Raw genomic sequence first — 18,342 nt, forward strand, 5'->3', positions numbered from 1 at the left:
AACACACATTTATCCTAAACGTTTTATTTTTGTATAAGTACCTGGAATGTTGGAGAAACGTGATCATACCGAATATAGTTGTATGATAAATAGATATGTTTTTATTTGTAAAGTTATGTTTGGATGTGAGTAACTGGCTATATGGGCATAAAATCTGTTCTTTATTGCAAGTTCATAAAATCTGCGACTAACTCCCTAGTGACATGTTCAGCTACTTGTACTGCCACTTCTGCTGTTGCACTTATTATTTTTTGTCTCGTCCTTTCCGTTATCTGTTCAATCTTTAATCTATATTGATTTTCTTTTTCTTCTAACTCCTGTTGTAATATTCTTAATTGATTCTGTAATTGTTGTTTCTCTTCTTCTGTTTTTGCTTCCTTCTCATTTAACTCTCTTATTTTTTGTTTAAGTTGTGCGATGGTCTCTTTTAAACTCAGTTCGATTCCATGATCATCTGCAAGAAAAGAAGAAACAACTTGGAGGATATCAGGTAAATTTTTTCCAAATATTTAAACTTCTACAAGCATCGGCGGTTTATCAACCTATATTGGTAAGTTTTGTAGTATTGATATGATTTTGTATTGTATCAGCAATTCATGTAAAATTAAATTAAGATCGTGGTGAGGTCGCGGTATGAGCGGCATGAAAATGTAAATTTTCGTTTCTTTCACGATGCTACTACGTCCTCATTACGCTTCTACAACGATATTGCTACGATTATACCACGTTCTCACCGCGCTTATTCTGCGACCTCACTACGCTTATCAAGAACTTTCTACGCTCTTCATGTTCTCATTACGACAATACCACGAGTTATCCGATTGCAACACGATCTTTCTGCTATTATAACACGTTCTAACCACGATTATACTGCGTTTATACCGCGATCTTACTACGTTCTCAGCAATAACGTCAACATTGTGTTCCATATCAATACAGTTCAATTCCTTCTATTCAGACTAATACATAGATTTCACGGAAACAGTACAGTCATGCCACCAACATCTACTAGAACACGTGGGCGTGGTTGTAGGGGTTGATGTAAAGACAGAGGGAGCAAAGTAACGAATCTTGATCTAGCAGTGATGTCGGACCGACCAATCCAACCTAAATCACAACCTATTGCTGGTCCATAAAGCTCAATTGACTATATTTTAGTGAACGATAGCAGAGATGACACAGATGTGTCAATAGATATAGGAAGATGTGGTATGTGTGCCAATGAGACAACTTTCCATCCAAGTAACAATTTATAAAAGTAAACCATTATAGGCCAAGGTACGGCCTTCAACACGGAGCCTTGGCTCACACCGAACAGCACGCTATAAAGGGCCCAAAAAATTACTGGTGTAAAACCATTTAAACGGGAAAACCAACGGTCTAATCTACATAAAACGAGAAGCATGGTTGAGCCGTTAGAGCAAAGGGATAATTACATTCAGACAAACAAAATCTAGGGAACTTTTTTAAATATTTAATGTGAAAATGACAATGAGAATGATGGTCGTAGTGTGAACGTAGTCAGGTCGTAAGAAGAGCATGATGAGGACGGCAAGGGTGTGCTAGAATCGTACTATGGTCGTGAACAGCGTGGTATAGTCGTAGTGGAAGCGTAGTCGGGTCGCGATGAGAACGTGATGGTCGTAGTGAGGTCGTGATAACGTCGCTGTGAGATCGTAGCGCAATCTCTCCGAATAGAATCACGCTTTCGCTACAATTGTACAGCGACCTTTGCGATCTTACAACGATCTTAGTGCGCTCTCACTACGCTTCTACTACGACCTGATTTCGCCACGACCGCACCACGATTGCTTTGAACATGTTCAAAGTTGGCCACGCTCTTCACGATTTTGAAGACCTCACCACGACCGTGATACGACCTTACTGCGATCTACACGATCGTACTACGATAATCAAAATTTGCATTTTTTTCACAGATCGTAGTGCGATCGTGGCCTAGTGGGACTGCGGTATTAAAAAGATAATGGTTGATGAAAGCTGGTTTTACAGCTAGCTAAACCTATAACTTGTATGACAGTGGCTTAAAATTCCATAATATTGATATAAGCAGAACTTTTGCTTTTAAATTTCTTTTGAGTCGTTTTTTTTTTTAATTTCCTATCGAGACTTTTTTTAAGACTACATGTCTTGCTAATCATTTCTGTCGGTAAGCTGGCTGTCGTATTGTCTAATAATCAAAATCTGTTTACTCAAGTGCATAATGTAAAACATTCTAGTTAACTTAAACGATGAGGATTATTTCATGTATTCTGAGTCTCTGAGTCAGTTAAAAATTATAAAGCAATTATTTATTATCAATGCTTCTGATCGGATGATAATCAGCGTAAAATTCTTTTGCTTTCTGAATCTAAAAGCAGCCGACCTTTAAATTCCGGAATAAATTGACATACAATTTTTCCAAACATAATAAAATACATATACTTGTAGATTATAACATGACATTTTTTCACATCAGGCCCCTTATCAGCCCTATGTCATCATAACAGCCCGAGAGCTGAAAGACTGAAGGGATGATTTTGACTATGGGCTGATAATGGTTCTGATATGAAAAATGAACTGCTATAATGGAATTATGATTTTTTTTTTCTCATATACTTCAGCTGAAGACATACAGGCAAACACTTTTTTTTTTAAACTTTGAAAAATGCATTTATTGTATTATTTGTTTTGAATTTTTTAATGATATATTTCCTGATTCTTAATATTTTGTTATCCAAGTTAGTTATTTTTTCACTTAAATGTACCATTTAGGTGTATTTTTTCTGGAATTTTCCGAATGACGTCGAAATGACATGCGATAACGTTACAAAAAGGCATGCGCTAATAACCGGAAGCAGTTGATAACAAAAGTCATATCTCACGGCTAAGGCAATTCTTCAGATTTAATGAATAAATATTTGTTCAAATTAGTTTTCTCATGGGGTAGAATTATACCAATAATTTTCATAATTTTATGATCTTATAAAAGTCACATCAACCATTATATATTTGAAATACCAACCTTGTGTTATTTTTATTAAAGGAACGTATGTATCATCTCCTATCAAACCAAAATTAATACTGACAATTCCTGATTTTTTAGAATTCTGGTTATAAAAATAAACCTCTTCTTTGGACGGAAAACACAGGATACGGATATTGACTTTCAAATTCTCAGATGCATGCAGAACACATAGTGGTAGTCCCAGATACAGATTAAACATCTTTTTGAATTCTTCCTGATTTTTGTATAGTGTTTTTGGTATACAGTCGTCAAAAATCTGAAAAAGGACATTTGTTACCATAAAAAGGAACTTTATTTTCAGTTCAATTTATAAAACACAATCTCTTGTAAAATTTTATTATAACATTATACGTGTATATTGTATTAACATGTCGTTTGAAAGTGCGTACTCACCTTCTTCTTAGTCAACTAAAACTAATGCTTTCTCCTCTATTTGTCATTGTTTATTTCTATTTACTTCCCCATATATACATATAAATCATGAATGCTTTGCCTAATACATTTAGTTTTGTTGTAACCAATTTGTTTTAAAACCCGCACATAGTCAAGTTTAAAGCCAATAGCAACGATGCAATTTGCATAGGAAATCAGCGTTTAAAAGAATAGAATAACTTTATAAGTATTGTTTGTCGAATACTGATTTATCAATCAAATTGAAGAAAAAATACGATTCTTACAGAACTGGAGGGATTTATTTGACAACGATTTCCAGTCCGGCGTTCTGTCTAGGTAAATAAGGGAAGGACAATTTGTTTCAAGTGATATAAAAGAAATCAAGACTATGATTTTGTAAACGAAATCTTTAAACCGATAACTGGTCTGCAATTTCGTTGTCTTCCTCCTATTCCCACTTTTTAAAAATACTATTCCTTCTATTCCCACTTACAAATAACAATAGACGTTTTGATAAATAATTTGTTTTTATAACAATCAAGGTTCACCTAAGATTTACCTGTTTTTTTTAAGGCACAACATATTTGGTACACTGTTTAGGTATAATACCTTGTTTATTTGTAAGATGTTTCTTTTTTCATTAAAGAAATACTTAAAAATAAAGAAAAATATGATAAATAGATTGGAGTTAGATTTATTTTTAATTTTTCTTTTTGTACTTAAAAATAAAGAAAAATTATGATAAATAGATTGGAGTTAGATGTATTTTTTTTATTTTTTAATTTGTACTTAAAAATAAATAATAATATAACGAAGTATAATCTTGAGATGTGGAATAAAAGTATACTCTACTTTACTTGGACCAATAATCAAAGATATAAAATAATGGGTGAAAATTGTTAACTTTACTTCAAAAGTCTGTTTCTTCCACTTCACGCAATGCATCTGGAGAAAAGCACAAGAAACAAGTCTTCAGGTTTCAGACAAGGATGACGACAATATTCATCAACTAGTACGCCGTGCCGCTGTACTTCCACTTATACCCTTTGATGAGGTTGAAGATGTGTGGTTTAATGCCCTAACAGATATAGATTAGATTGATACCAACATCAACTACACAGCCTTTACAGACTATGTAACAACATACTGGGTTGAACAGAACAGTCACCTTTGGAACCACTATACTTAACACAAGGACCAAGGACAACAAATCATCTAGAGGGATGGCACAGCAAGCTGAAGAAATATGTCACGCATCCACATCCAAACATCTTTACACTAATTGAACTTCTGAAACATGAGGAATCTTTCAACGCCCTGACCATGATCCAGTATGCAGCCGGTGGAAAGAGAGTGGCCCACAAAAAGAAGTATGTAGAAATCAACAACGGATTAGACGAACTTAAAGTTAGACACCGCAACCTAGGGAGGTCACAACAGTAGAGTTTGGTGATGCAGCCTCCCACCTTCTTCACGTGGAATAGATTGATAAACTTTGATAGACTTGTATACAGTGATTGTCTAATGTTTGTGCTACAATGTGTGGTTTGATACAGTGCTGTTGTATAATTTGTGTTATATTACGCATGCTTGAATCTACAGTTGAATTTGTGTTATAACTTATATTTGTTTTAATTTCTTTCATATTTATTTTGTTTTAAAAAAAAACAATTCATACAGATGCAAAAAATAACTTATTACCTGTTCTAATAAAAAAAAACACTGGTCAATTAACAGTTGATTAAAAAATGTTTACACAGTATAATCTTTTGTTTGCACAAGTTTTCCTCCTATTCCCACATGAAATTTCACCTTTTCTTACCAGATTTATAAAAAGTGGGAATAGAGGCAATTTCCTACCAAATTACCAGTGATTACCTGTGCTTAGGAATATCCGATGTCAGGGTTTGTACATGTTGTCAAGAGCTAAGCAAAGGGTATATAACAATGTATTTTAAATTGAGTTCAAAAGCAAGAAATGAAGACAAGATCTAGAGTGAATGACTTAAAAGAAAACTGTCATTTTACTGTTAACTGGTTAAACTCAGAAATGATAAAAAATGGAGGAAATTAAAATGAAAAATAACTAGGATCTTAAAGGTGCAAAGTATATGTTAGACAAAAGAATCATTTCCGTGACGATTTGGGTACAACTAAATATGACTGGGAAAAAAGGATGCTTCTAAAATTTAACTTTCCCTTTTAAATTCACATTCCAGCAGTTCCGGCATATAGAGAAGATGTCTAACCATTTATACTATATTTCGGAGCTTGGTATTTCCGTGTAGTGTTGTGTAGACTGTTAAGAGGAGTGTCAAATTAAGTTTAATTCGCTTATGTGTAGGCTTTAATGGACCGACATACCTGACGGCTTAAAATTCTCATAATATACATTATCCTATCATTTTAGCCCTGTCGTAAAGTTTCCCAAAAATTCAGGGTTTTTTTAATGTAAAATCGTAGTATAAAGGGTGAATTTCCGATTTTTCTCTTTTTCTGTAGTCGATTTGGACAAAAATAGTGGAACCACCCATAATGTTTCAAAGTTTGATTGAACATACTAATCATTTTATGCTGGAATGTGACTTTTGTCAAGCCTTTTAATAATACTCATTCTAACATAACGTCCTTCAAACGCTGTGAGTAAACACCCGTGATAGAATATAAATATATTGCCAAGGTTGTTCCGATCGTACTCCCACGTCATATGCTTTTTATGAATGAGCTACCCGACGTCATAGAACGATGACGTAAGAATATAAGCATTTTACGGGAGTATACACGCTTGTGAAACCGAAATTAATCACAAGGAAACGGAAACAAACTATGCTTTAATGTGTTATTCGCCATATTTATTTTTACATTTGAGACATATTAGTAAACTATCCTTCAAATTCATCCAAAACTATCTAAATACGTTATTGTTAATTGTTTAAGCATGTCACTTATTCAGTTTACTCCGTTCTTTTACGTCAATTTAATAGTGCATTTAATTACGGGACCGGAAAATATTTGCCTTCACCTAGAGCGCTTCGATCCAAAAGAATTGCCGTATTTTTTAGAATCGATATAATTCATGGGGGCTTGAATATATCGTTATTTTACCACGGGTTGTCCCTTAATGCCAAAATTTTCCCTCTCGCTGTCGCTTAGGGCCTAAAGGGCCAATCCGTGGTGAAATCACGATATTTTCAGCCCCCATGACTTATTTCTTAACCATTTAGCAATTTTACTATTCAATATTCACCTCAAAATAAGTCACGTAACGCTCCCTTTTCATATTTTGCAATGACTTAACATTTGTTGTGTTTTTCACAATGAATGAAATATGCATTTTGTTTTTGTAAATAAGAATATATGTTTGTGTCAATGTTTATGTCTAGGTTTGTGTCTATCTGTTTAAGAAAGTACAGATGTTAAGGAGTAATAACTTTTGCGGTGTTATTATTCTTGTTGAGTTTTTTTTTTAATAGACTAAATAAATTTTAAACCACATTGGAACACATTCGATTGAATCTGGAAAATTATGGTCAAGGCTAATTCCATTAAATATGAACCTGTTAAGTAGCTAAGTAAGGTCGTGCTATAAATCCTATACATGTACAAGAATAAAGCATTTTGATTCATTTGAATAAGGTAAAAACCAAAACGTGTGACGATGAATCATCTTTCAATAAAACACGCTCCATTGCATTACCATTTGACTGGTTCAAATATCTATTTTGCAGACGAGAGTCATACAACGATCTAAGCAATTAAGGCATGTGAATTCATTTGAGAGTGCCTGATATGTTTAAAATGACGCAAATCAGCAGGCAAGGTATCTAGTGGTGAGTTTACTCTATTTTAATAACTTCGAGGAAAAGGCGCTGCATCATTCAGCATGCATTGTTAACAACTGGATGAAATGAAAAAAATAACTTGCTTCTGATGCTCCTAATACGTCGGAGCATTATGCTGCTTCCCAATAACTAATAGTAAGTCTGCATGTTGACCTGTTTGTGAAAAAAAAACCTTTTTGTTGTCGTATTGTTTGCAAGAAACATGTTGTTCTTTTCTCCCAGATCTTTCATAATGCGGGAAAATTTTGAAAAGCATTTTAGTGTATTAAAAGTATTTTTATTCTCTTCTGTCAAAATTTAGTATTCCACAATTTACGTTTTATTACGTCATCTCCGATAAATATTTTGCCTCAATTATTTTTAATTGATATGATTACAATGCACTCTCATCTGACACTGTACGGAAAACTTGCCTCTAGCTGAGTGGGTGATAACCCTGTATAAACAACAAAAAGTACTCCCTGATCAGAGATGGTATTAATCAGTCTTAAAGTAAAAAGGTACAACTGTTTTTTTTATACGTCTAACCAAGGACGACTTTATAACCATAATAACTTTGTAAGAAATGTCTTTGTGCACCTGAAAATAAACAGGTGTAGGTGAATGTTATATGCACTCTCGCAATACAATGATTTTGCTTTGCAAGAACATGACAAAACATTATCTTGTTTTGTCGTGGACGTGTTTGATCGATATGATGTAGAACATTCTACAAAACTAACCGAACCAATAAGGAGAAAAATTTAGAATGGAGACGGGGAATGCGTCAAAGAAAAAACTAGGTTTAATTCAATTGGTGGTGGATGATACCTTGTTCACACGTACGGTAAATTCGAATTCGTTAATCTCGTTTACACACTCTTCTTTTTCTAATTCGAATCAAATTCGAATTGGCTAATTCGCATCAGAAATGCGTTTTCGTTAATACGAATTATTTAATTCGCATTAATTCGAATTAAACTATGGTTTGGACACTTTTTAAATGTTTATTAGAATCAAGTTATTATAAATTAATTCATAATGCGAATTAAAAGTTAACGTCGTTCGGACAGTAAAGCAAATATGAGGCGCATTAAAATTCGAATTAGAATTTACGGTCGGCTGTAAAACGTTTCGAATGCGAATTAAACTAATTCGAATCATCATTTGATTCTTCAAGTCATTGAAAGTACACCAATTAGATATTGTAAGAAATGTCTTTGTGCACCTGAAAATAAACAGGTGTAGGTGAATGTTATATGCACTCTCGCAATACAATGATTTTGCTTTGCAAGAACATGACAAAACATTTTTTTATCTTTATAACGACGAAATATTCCTAGGGGGATCTTTTCAAAATCCAAAGAATGTGATTGAATTGTGTGCAGGAACTGTAAGTGACCGAAGTGGTAGATATATGAAATTATTCTGGCGCCATTCGTTTGATGTGTTTGAGCTTTTGATTTTACCATCTGATTAGGGACTTTCCGTTTTGAATTTTCCTCGGAGTTCAGTATTTTTGTGGTTTTGCTTTTTTCTAACCATTCAGTCCCAGTACTTAAAATCGTTCAATTGTGTATGGGTGGATTTATTATACATAAATAAATCAATTTGCCTTTTTATGTTTCTTTGTTACATATTTGACGTGACTTATATATCCTATCATTGTAGTATGATACATTTGTGTATTCTTGTCTTTAATTTTTGCCAATATGCTGGATCTTTATGCCATTTTGTGCTTCTTTGTCACATATTTGTTTGGGTTTTTTTTTTTAGTGATTAAGATTATAAAACAATATTGATTGCTTGTATATTTGACACTTTTAGCTTTTTTGTCTGTTCGTTTTGTTCACGCATCAGTGGCCGATCCAAAACTTTTTGTAAAAGGTGGGGGCGCTGACTGACCTAAAAAAAAAAGGGGGGCCGCTCCAGTCACGCCTCAGTGATTCCCTATATAATCAACCAAATATTTCCCTCGAAAGGGGCAACTCGGACCTACAGTGCCCCTTGATCCGCCTATGCGCATTGTTGTCAATTTTATAGCTATAAAACCTGGTTTAATCCACCATTTTTCTACATAAGAAAACGTCTGTACGAAGTCATGAATATGACAGATGTTATCCATTCTTTTGATGGGTTTGAGCTTTTTATTTTGCCATTTGATAAAGGACTTTCCGTTTTGAATTTTCCACGGAGTTCAGTATTTTTTATATTTTACTTTTTGCTAATAAAGAGAAAAAAAGCTATTCCAGGTGTAGCAACATATAAAAATCAAAACACTAATGTTTTATTTCTAATCAGGTCTCTTTCTCAGATGTAAAAAAAATATGAATTGTTGTTTCAGACTGGATCTATGTTAAAATTATTGTACTACTGAAGTCTGGCACACAAATAGCAGCTCACGCTCTTACACGATGCAACAAGCCTACTTTAATTGGAATTGGCAAAAAGACCATTACAATGCGTCGAGAAAAAAACAAATGTATGTATCAATTTTTGTTTCCCGCTGGTTTTAAATATTCACACATCTCTTGTGAAAAATTTAATCGCTAATCAATATGACCCAGAAGCAATGCTTAATCAGTATATGGTTATCTGAACATACTCAAGAGTGAAGTTGACGCTTTCTTATGGTGTTGACTTACTTACATCATTCAGATTTAGGGTACTAAGTGGTTTTGTATCGAATATTTGTTTCGGAAGTCTTACATACCATAACATCCACATATTTTGTTATAATTCCGTTAACTTTTCAAATGGACGTGTATATTGGTGTCTAGTGTCAGTGTCAGTGTAATATATACCTAGACAGCTTACCTGAAACGTAATATATCTTTGAATCGTATTTATTTAAATACAAGTTCTCAATATGTTATTTCTCTTGTAATTGACATATTAACATAAAAAACTTTATATATGCATGTGTTCATGCTGAAATATATGCATGTGTTCAGGCTGAAATATATGCATGCGGGTTTGGGGGAAAGAGGGGGGTTATAGGGGCACTAGCTGTCAGATTCATGTTCACAGATTTTCCTCAAATTATGATATTTGATTTATAACATTGTAAAACATATATTCAAACTATTGAAAGTCTCAAACAAACAGTTTACAGGTCGTTTCGTGTGTATTCTAGTCTAGGAGACATCTAATAACTACCAAGTTGACGAAATCTTTCATATATACTTTGAATGTTGATTGTCAAAAGACCGTGAGATCGTAGATTGTAAACTTGAGAAAGATGGATCGCTGCATTAGTATATCTTACAATCAATAGAAATCAGCTCTACCAGTTTGGAGAAAAACTATAAATTAGTCAAGAAGTATATGATTTTGAAATGATAGTTATAGATGTTTTTGTAGATTACAATACAAGAACCTCTCAAGAGCAGAATCGCTCACCTGTAGTTGTTTGCTTCAATCTTTCATCAATGACTGTTTTTGTAAATTATACTTTCTCTCTATCTATTATAATATTAAAGATAAAAACCAAAAACAGTAAAATTTCTAAACAAAAATAAACTGTTTCGAACAGTAACCCTATAATTGGTGGTCCAGTTCATCTGAAAATTTCTTAACAGATAGATTTTGATTTATTCATCGCTTTAAATTGATGTCACTTTTGCTTATACTGCTATACTTTTTGAGTCAAAAACTGCATTTGACCTTTATGGTTATTTTTTGTCCATGGCGGCCATATTTGATAATGGATACAATTTATAAACCTGCTACCCTAAGGAAGATTCAGTAAAAGTTAAGATGTATTGGGCCCAATAAATTCAGAGAAGATGTTTAAATACACAAAATGAATAAGCAAACATGATGAACAAATTGTGTAAAGTTGTCTTCAAAGGGCAAAAACTCCTTAAGTTTTGTTTTCAACCGACCCTCATTGTCAATTTATAGATGTAAGTCAAGATATGAGGCCGACTTAACAGTATCTGTAGTATCCGTTATCGCTAGTTCGATGGGATAGATGCGTTCCACAAAGTCACCAAATTTTGAATTATTTCGTGAAAGAACATCATCTATATAGCGGAAAGTAGAGTTAAAGGATATCGCAAACTTCTTATCTTTCTTCCTAAGAAGTTCCTGCATGAAGTCGACCTGATAATAATAAAGAAACAAGTCGTATACGTAACGGAATATCCGTCAGCTTGAAATATATTGGTATAACGTTTATATGGCAAGATCATACATGAAATTTCAATGAATTATATTTTATTTTGTTTTATAATCTTTCAACTTTCATGCATTTATTCGTTGTGTTACGAGACCATGTACATTTACGTCAAAATGATTTTTCAGAACTGACTTCAACAAACTTTCTTTGCATTTGTCAATCAAATTAACTTTAAAATTTGTAAAGTATTTTGCAAAATCTATATTTCAGCTTAAAATGAAAAATGTTTGGCGTAAATATACACGGTCTGAGTCATAATAGGAATTACTGTTTTGCTGTTTTTTATTTACCAATATTCATTTAAGTAAATAGTAACAGCCATAAATATGTACATCTATGAGTCTGCAATATGTATAGAAATATCGTTAATTTTTCACGCTGTTGTTAGCGGAACGAGAGGGGAAAAAATACATTATCATATCAGCAGATAAATAACGTACCTCTGATTGCAATTTTTTAGTAATTCCAGCTTCTAAGCGTTTCTCTAAATCATCTTCTAGAACATTACCAATATCGACATGGTCATGTTTACATGTCTTCAATATTGATTGTAGTAATGAACTCATTCCAGGTATTCCATCATTTGATAAAGGCTTGAAACCCATTTCTTTGAACCATTCTGCTGCCTTTGATTTGTTAGGTTCATCAGTCCCAGACATTTTCGATGCCGATAATACTTTTACACCTTCAATTGTTTCCTTCTCCTCGAACTTTTTACAGTCTGCAAATATAAAAGAAATACAATTGTCTCACATGCAACCTCCTCTGCTATATTCTTACAAAAACTTAACTGTTGGTAAAAATATATAAATCTCACAAAATATTGACAAACGAATAATACATTGAAATAAGAACATGTAGTACGGTTGTCAGTGATACAACTCTTTGGTAGAGACCAAAGCAGGAGAGGCTAACAACTTTAGATCCCCGTACGGCAAATAAGGGGAAAAAACCATGCGTCATAATTATGGCAAGCTATTAAAAGCCACAAAAAGACAAATAATAAACAACTGAAACGAGACAGCTAAGAGCCTAATGTATGACAATACAATAAACGAAAAACAAATATGATACACAGCAATTAACGGTTACCATTGATTGTAGGATCCTAAATGTAGCAAGGTCAAACTTTTTGAGGTCACATATAACAGTTAAGTGGCGAAACAGCACAACATAAGATAAAACTATAATAATACAGGTCACTCAAAAAGAGTCTATCTCAGATTTGAGATTTCTCGCAAAAAGCTAGTTCTAAGCCAAAAACTACTATCTATGAGCTAGTTCTAAGCCAAAAACTACTATCTATGACTAGAATATCAATCAGTACACATCCAACTTTAAATGTTAATGTAGGTTAAAGACGGCATCAACAATCACAGAAAGACATGATCTTGATAATTAAAGATTATCCAGGTACACGAGGATGACTAAGGGGAGATTAATGCTTAACTTGCTACAGTATATATGATTTAAGAAGAACCATAGGCCTGACACAGGATATGATGCTTCCTTTTCAGAGCACCTGAGTTCACTGTTTTTTTATGAGTTCGGGTTGCTTAGTTTTTGTGTTTTGAATATTGTTGTTTGTCTTTTCGTCTTTTTCTTTGCCAAGCCTTGTCAGGTCGACTTTTTTCGATAATTGTATGGTGAGAATTAAAAAGACATATGTTAGACTACAGAATGAAATCTACGTTTTTTCTATCTTTAGACAGGACTATTTTGATCTGAGCGTCAATGATTATTCTTATGTAGACGAAACGAACTTCTGGCGTATCCAATTATAAGCCTGGTACCTTTGATAAATATTAGAAAATAGTAAAAATAAAATAAAAAGGATGATCCAATGAGAATCTGTGAAAATTCTAAACAAAATATTACAACCGAAGCATTTTCTTTTAACTTTGATCAATTCCATCCTATGAGAGATTTTTCGTGTTATACTACTTTAAATTTAGAGGGTGGTTAATGGCAAGTAAACACGAAACTGTTTTTCCAATTTTTCAATCTTATGTCATGCTTTTCGGTTTCAATAGCACTCCCGTTGTTTTTTCAAGAATGCATTCTTATTCCGCGTGGTAAACAGCAGCAGATGTACTTCCTGTTTACGCATCCGGTCTAGAACCTCCCTGAATTAAAGCGATTCCCTCAGTTTTTTACCGTGGTTCGTATCTCTTTAGTGGAATTATGAGGTTTTAACATCTGCTGTCTCAAATTCAGTATTCAGACGTGGTTTTCAGTGGGAACTATTTGACGTGAATGCTGCAATGCTTGCAAGCAAATCAAAATTAAATGAGCGTCCCCAAAGATTTGGTTTGGAGGATTAGTTGTAGCTTTACAAAATAGAATGTCAAAATAAGGATTTCTATTCCATATTGTTGCGGTTATGTCTTTTATATATGCAGCTGCTACTTGGAATTTGAAGACTGTCATCAGTGTCTGAGCAGAAAGGTCATTAAGCAGGGGTATGTGTCTCGTCCTCTTTCAAAAAAGGTTCGGCAGATACAAGTCCTTAGTGATAAGTATTTCGTATCAACTTCACAAATAATACACGATGGTCTTGAAGTATAGATAATAGTTACTGGCTTTGTGATACTATTTTTTTATTTGTCTTTGTGAACATAACTTTTACTGATTAGTCTTTCTTTTATGTAATTATCCATTTGACGTGGATCTGTACTTATGCATCCCGTCATTTTGTTATTGTGTTATTGTGTTCATGTAAATAGTTATTAAAGGTACCAGGATTATATAATTTCGTACGCCAGACGCGCGTTTCGTCTTCATAAGACTTATCAGTGACGCTCATATCAAAATATTTATAAAGCCAAACAAGTTCAAAGTTGAAGAGCATTGAGGATCCAAAATACCAAAAAGTTGTGCCAAATACGGCTAAGGTAATCTATGCCTGGGATAAGAAATTATTGTATTCTTGTCTCTCATTTTTGCTCATATGCTATGTCTTTATGCCTATTTGTGTTTCTTTGTTGATATATTTGTTTGTTTTTATAGTGATTAAGATTATAAAACATCACACAAAGTTGTCAATACGGTGATATGGTATTCGTCTGTCATACATGTGATAGGTTTACCTAGCTATAACACCAGGTTTTATCCAACATTTTCTACATATTAAGAAAACGAACCTTCAATTAGACAAAAAGAAAAGCACCTTGCGAAAATCTTTAAACTTTCAGATATATTGATGGTGTCCTATCATTGAATAACCCATGTTTCAGCCAGTACTTACATCTCATATGAACTTGAAATTAAGGTTACTACTGATACTTAAAGGACTGCTTCATACATTGATATTTTCCTAAATATTGACACAGACAGACATATTCATACTATAATCTATGACAAACGGGACGATTTCAACTTATAACTTTTCCTATTTCTCAGTAGTAACATACCCTCTGCCCAATCTGTTATTTCGAATAGACAGAACAAATATTACAGTCATTTCTTATAATTTAATTCTAAATTCCATTTTAAACCGTAGAAAACCATGAAAAAACGTTGATGACGTCACGGTCACATGACTTAATTGTGTCTATGGGCTGATAACAAAATAACGTCAGCCAATCAGAAGACGCGTTACATCCAAAATTAAATTTTATATATATATATATATATATATATCAGTTGATACGTTATGCTCGTGCATGTTCACACAATACGGATCAAATACGAGAGTGTGTTCCTTACGCAGAAATTGCTCCAACAAAGTTATGAGGAGGAAAGGTTATAAATAACACTCCATAAATTTTATGGACACCATCACGAATTGGTTAATCCATACAATGTGTTTGTGTCTGAACTAACTAAGGACATGTTTACCACGTCTTAGATTGTGGTTTATCATTTGAGTCGTCTGGTCTTTTGTACTGAACGTGACCTTTTTCCAAATATATCTGTTTTCCTGACAGTGAATTCGCATTGCTGTAAGACGTGTCTCCGTATTTGTACATCCAGCATCCATGTACATTTTGTGTATTTAGTTATGATGTTTTATTTGTAATTATGATCAGATATTGTTTTAGTCTTATCGTTTGTAGTTTTAATTTAGTTTTTAATTTTCTATGTGTATGTATAAAAAGTAAACGTAATTAATCACCCAGTTTATAAGATTTTAGTTTAAAGCAACTATATGCACCGGTTTTTTGTTTTGTTTTGCTGTTTGATTTGGAAGAAAACCCGGTATAGTTAGATAATAGAATTAATTACACAATTACTTACACAATTCTATATTAATACTAATATTAATGTAATTGTTATGAAATACATAATATATCATAATTACAAACCTAATCTCGATTTATATCCATTTTTTTTTTTACTTACCTACGAAATGACTTTTGTATAGATATTCTAGACCATACGTGTATTTTGACCGTAGACCATACGGGTACGGTCTGGATCGTATACATACTTTTTCGAAATACGCATACGGTCGGACTGTACGCCTATTCTCCGTCTGGTTTTATGAAGTTGGTCAAGATTATTAGATAAAAATGTAATAAAAGAAGATACTAGAGGGAGAGCTAAACTCATAGATAGAAAATAAACTGACAACGCCATGGCTAAAAATAAAAAGACAAACAGACAAGTAATAGTACAGAAGACATGACATAGAAAACTAAAGACGAAGCAACACGAACCCAGATCAAAATAACTGAAATCTTAGAATAATACAAAAAGTGCAATGACAATTGAAATAAAACACATATTATATAAACACGCTGATTTTCGGACAAATCGATGATCACGAATTTGACGGCAAATGCCCGATTAAAATCAATTTAAAGATTTGAACATCGGTGAACTTCTGTTAGATTATTTTACAATACTTACACATTTTAGACAAACCAATTAGCCATGTTATTAAAGTAGCCCTCGATTCTTTGGTCATCGTCATTTTCTTCTTGATGTTTTCGAGGAAATTGAGTCTATTATCAGCCTTTGGAAATCCATCATCAAAACATTGATTTTTTGCAAGGGCTTCTGCAAGGATTTTAACGTTATCGGGTGTAACCATATATCCTGAACGTGTCGATATCTCTAAAAAAATAAAATCTATAGTAGCTCGCAGCTGATTATTTGTACATTTTATAGACGACTTCGACTGAGTACCTTCACACTTTTCAGGCGACGCCATTGAATCTAATCCGAAATATTCCTAAAAGTTTTAAAGCAGGTCAAACATCAAATTTGGTATGCTCATCCTTGACAACAATGAATGTTTGAATATCGTAGTTATTACCTATTTTACCGATTCATTTAACATGTTCATAATGTGTATGAGTGAACATTAAATCCCACACTTGTCTTTGTACTTCCGAATTTAGGTGTATTCAATCATCAAAAAATAGGAGGATTTTGGAATAGCGTAAGTAAAAGTTTTGTATTCATTTCATTTATTTTACATCATTATTTGTGGTTTTTTCAACAAATCTAATACATTCCATGATTCTATCTATTGAAAATAAATCATGAATGTGAGTTATTTTTTGACTGGATCGACCAATCATCACACGATTACACGGCCGACACTCGGCTAACCGAGAGATTGGTCGGTTAATCTATATTGAGTATGTGGCTATATCGGCGGTGGGTCTGTTAATCGGGTTGGCTAAAGTCTGTTAATCAGGTGTTATCGAGGAAATCATTGGAAATTCTGCATGTTTCATTGTATAACTTTTTAAATATATGTTTATCATAAAAAATATTCATGTCTAACAAAACAATTCAATGTACTGAATCCAGTGGTGTAATTATTATTTTTCTAGCTTCGATGTACGATCTATAAAATGAAAAGGCGTGTTACTCATCAATAAATTTATACACATTTTACACACACAAAATGTACACAAAAAGACACGTTGGTTGAATTTACTTGCATGCGATATTTTGAACATCGAACAAAGACAGTCATTATATTGGTCAACCAAATTGATATCATTGTGTGAAAAATCTACACAAAAATCTGTATTTTGGTGACATAAATCAATCTTTATTTAAAACCTGGTCTGTTAATGGGTCGGATGTATAAAACCCGGTCTGTTAATTGGTCTGTTGAGAGTTATGAATGGCAATAAAAGTATAATTGTATTGCTGTATGGGGTGTTATCGGATCAAATGGGTAGGCTCAAGACGAGTGGCTAAAATATACGGAAACAACACATGAGCAATGAAACATAATATATACGGAAACACTGACATGAACAATGAATTTAGGCCATGAATATTGAAAACTGATATAAAAAAGTGTAATATTAAAGTATTATTATACATTATGTTAAAATGCCATATTTTGATTGCCTAATACGAAGGTGTTAATTTACTCTATCACATGGCTGAGCGGGTGACAATTTTTTGGAATGTCACCCTCTCGGCTAGACCAATCAAAAATCGACAGTTTAAACGACAATGAGTTGAATCTACATCAAGTTATATTATAGACAATGCTTAAAGTTCTAATTTACTATACAACGAAGCGTGGAACGACTCAAACTTATTTCTTTTACAATTGTTGGAAAAACGTATTTCACTTGTTAATATTTTTACTTTAAAACCTATAAATCATTGTGTGTTATGCTTATTGTTGATATTAAACGCATTCGTTCACCATCGATGGGTTTCAACTGGTGATGTACATTTCATCATGTTCATTGTGATGTATATTTCTCAGCCAGATATGAGGCCTTTTGAAAGGGGTATTTACCCAAAATTTAAATAAAATAAATAACAATAACAAAATAACAATAATTGAAAATATTTTTTTTCTTGATAGCAGAGCTTTTTTTCCCGTTTCGGGCCTAATCCTTGTATCGTTTATATGTCAAGTCAATGCACTATTATTGTCTATTTACTTCACTTCTGATGATTTTTCAAATACCCGTTACGCTGTCAAGTACGTG

At 33.1% G+C, this 18,342-nt stretch overlaps 2 protein-coding genes across 3 annotated transcripts in view; one reads left to right on the plus strand and one right to left on the minus strand.

Moving 5' to 3' along the window:
* LOC139519101 (uncharacterized) lies at window positions 1-16,715 on the minus strand. Its single transcript, XM_071310898.1, has 4 exons — window positions 16,277-16,715; window positions 11,863-12,143; window positions 3,023-3,281; window positions 1-454 (listed from the first exon to the last, which is right to left on the minus strand). The coding sequence occupies exons 1-4, from the start codon at window positions 16,578-16,580 to the stop codon at window positions 162-164; spliced, it is 1,137 nt and encodes a 378-aa protein (XP_071166999.1). The 5' UTR covers window positions 16,581-16,715; the 3' UTR covers window positions 1-161.
* LOC139519102 (uncharacterized) overlaps window positions 16,697-18,342 on the plus strand; it is a 26,952-nt gene continuing 25,306 nt past the window's right edge. For both annotated transcript variants that reach the window (XM_071310899.1, XM_071310900.1), the window contains exon 1: window positions 16,697-16,811. The gene's annotated coding sequence lies outside the window, so the exon portion shown is untranslated. The remainder of the gene's footprint in view (window positions 16,812-18,342) is intronic.

This window comes from Mytilus edulis, chromosome 4 (assembly GCF_963676685.1).
Source record: "Mytilus edulis chromosome 4, xbMytEdul2.2, whole genome shotgun sequence".
Lineage (NCBI taxonomy): Eukaryota > Metazoa > Mollusca > Bivalvia > Mytilida > Mytilidae > Mytilus > Mytilus edulis.

Coding starts and splice junctions, on each gene's coding strand:
- LOC139519101 (XM_071310898.1), bottom strand. CDS start 16,580: ATGGCGTCGCCTGAAAAGTGTGAAGGTACTCAGTCGAAGTCGTCTATA. Junction 12,144..16,276: donor AATTGGTTTGTCTAAAATGT/GTAAGTATTGTA, acceptor TTATATTTGCAG/ACTGTAAAAAGTTCGAGGAG. Junction 455..3,022: donor TTTAATAAAAATAACACAAG/GTTGGTATTTCA, acceptor CTTTTCTTGCAG/ATGATCATGGAATCGAACTG.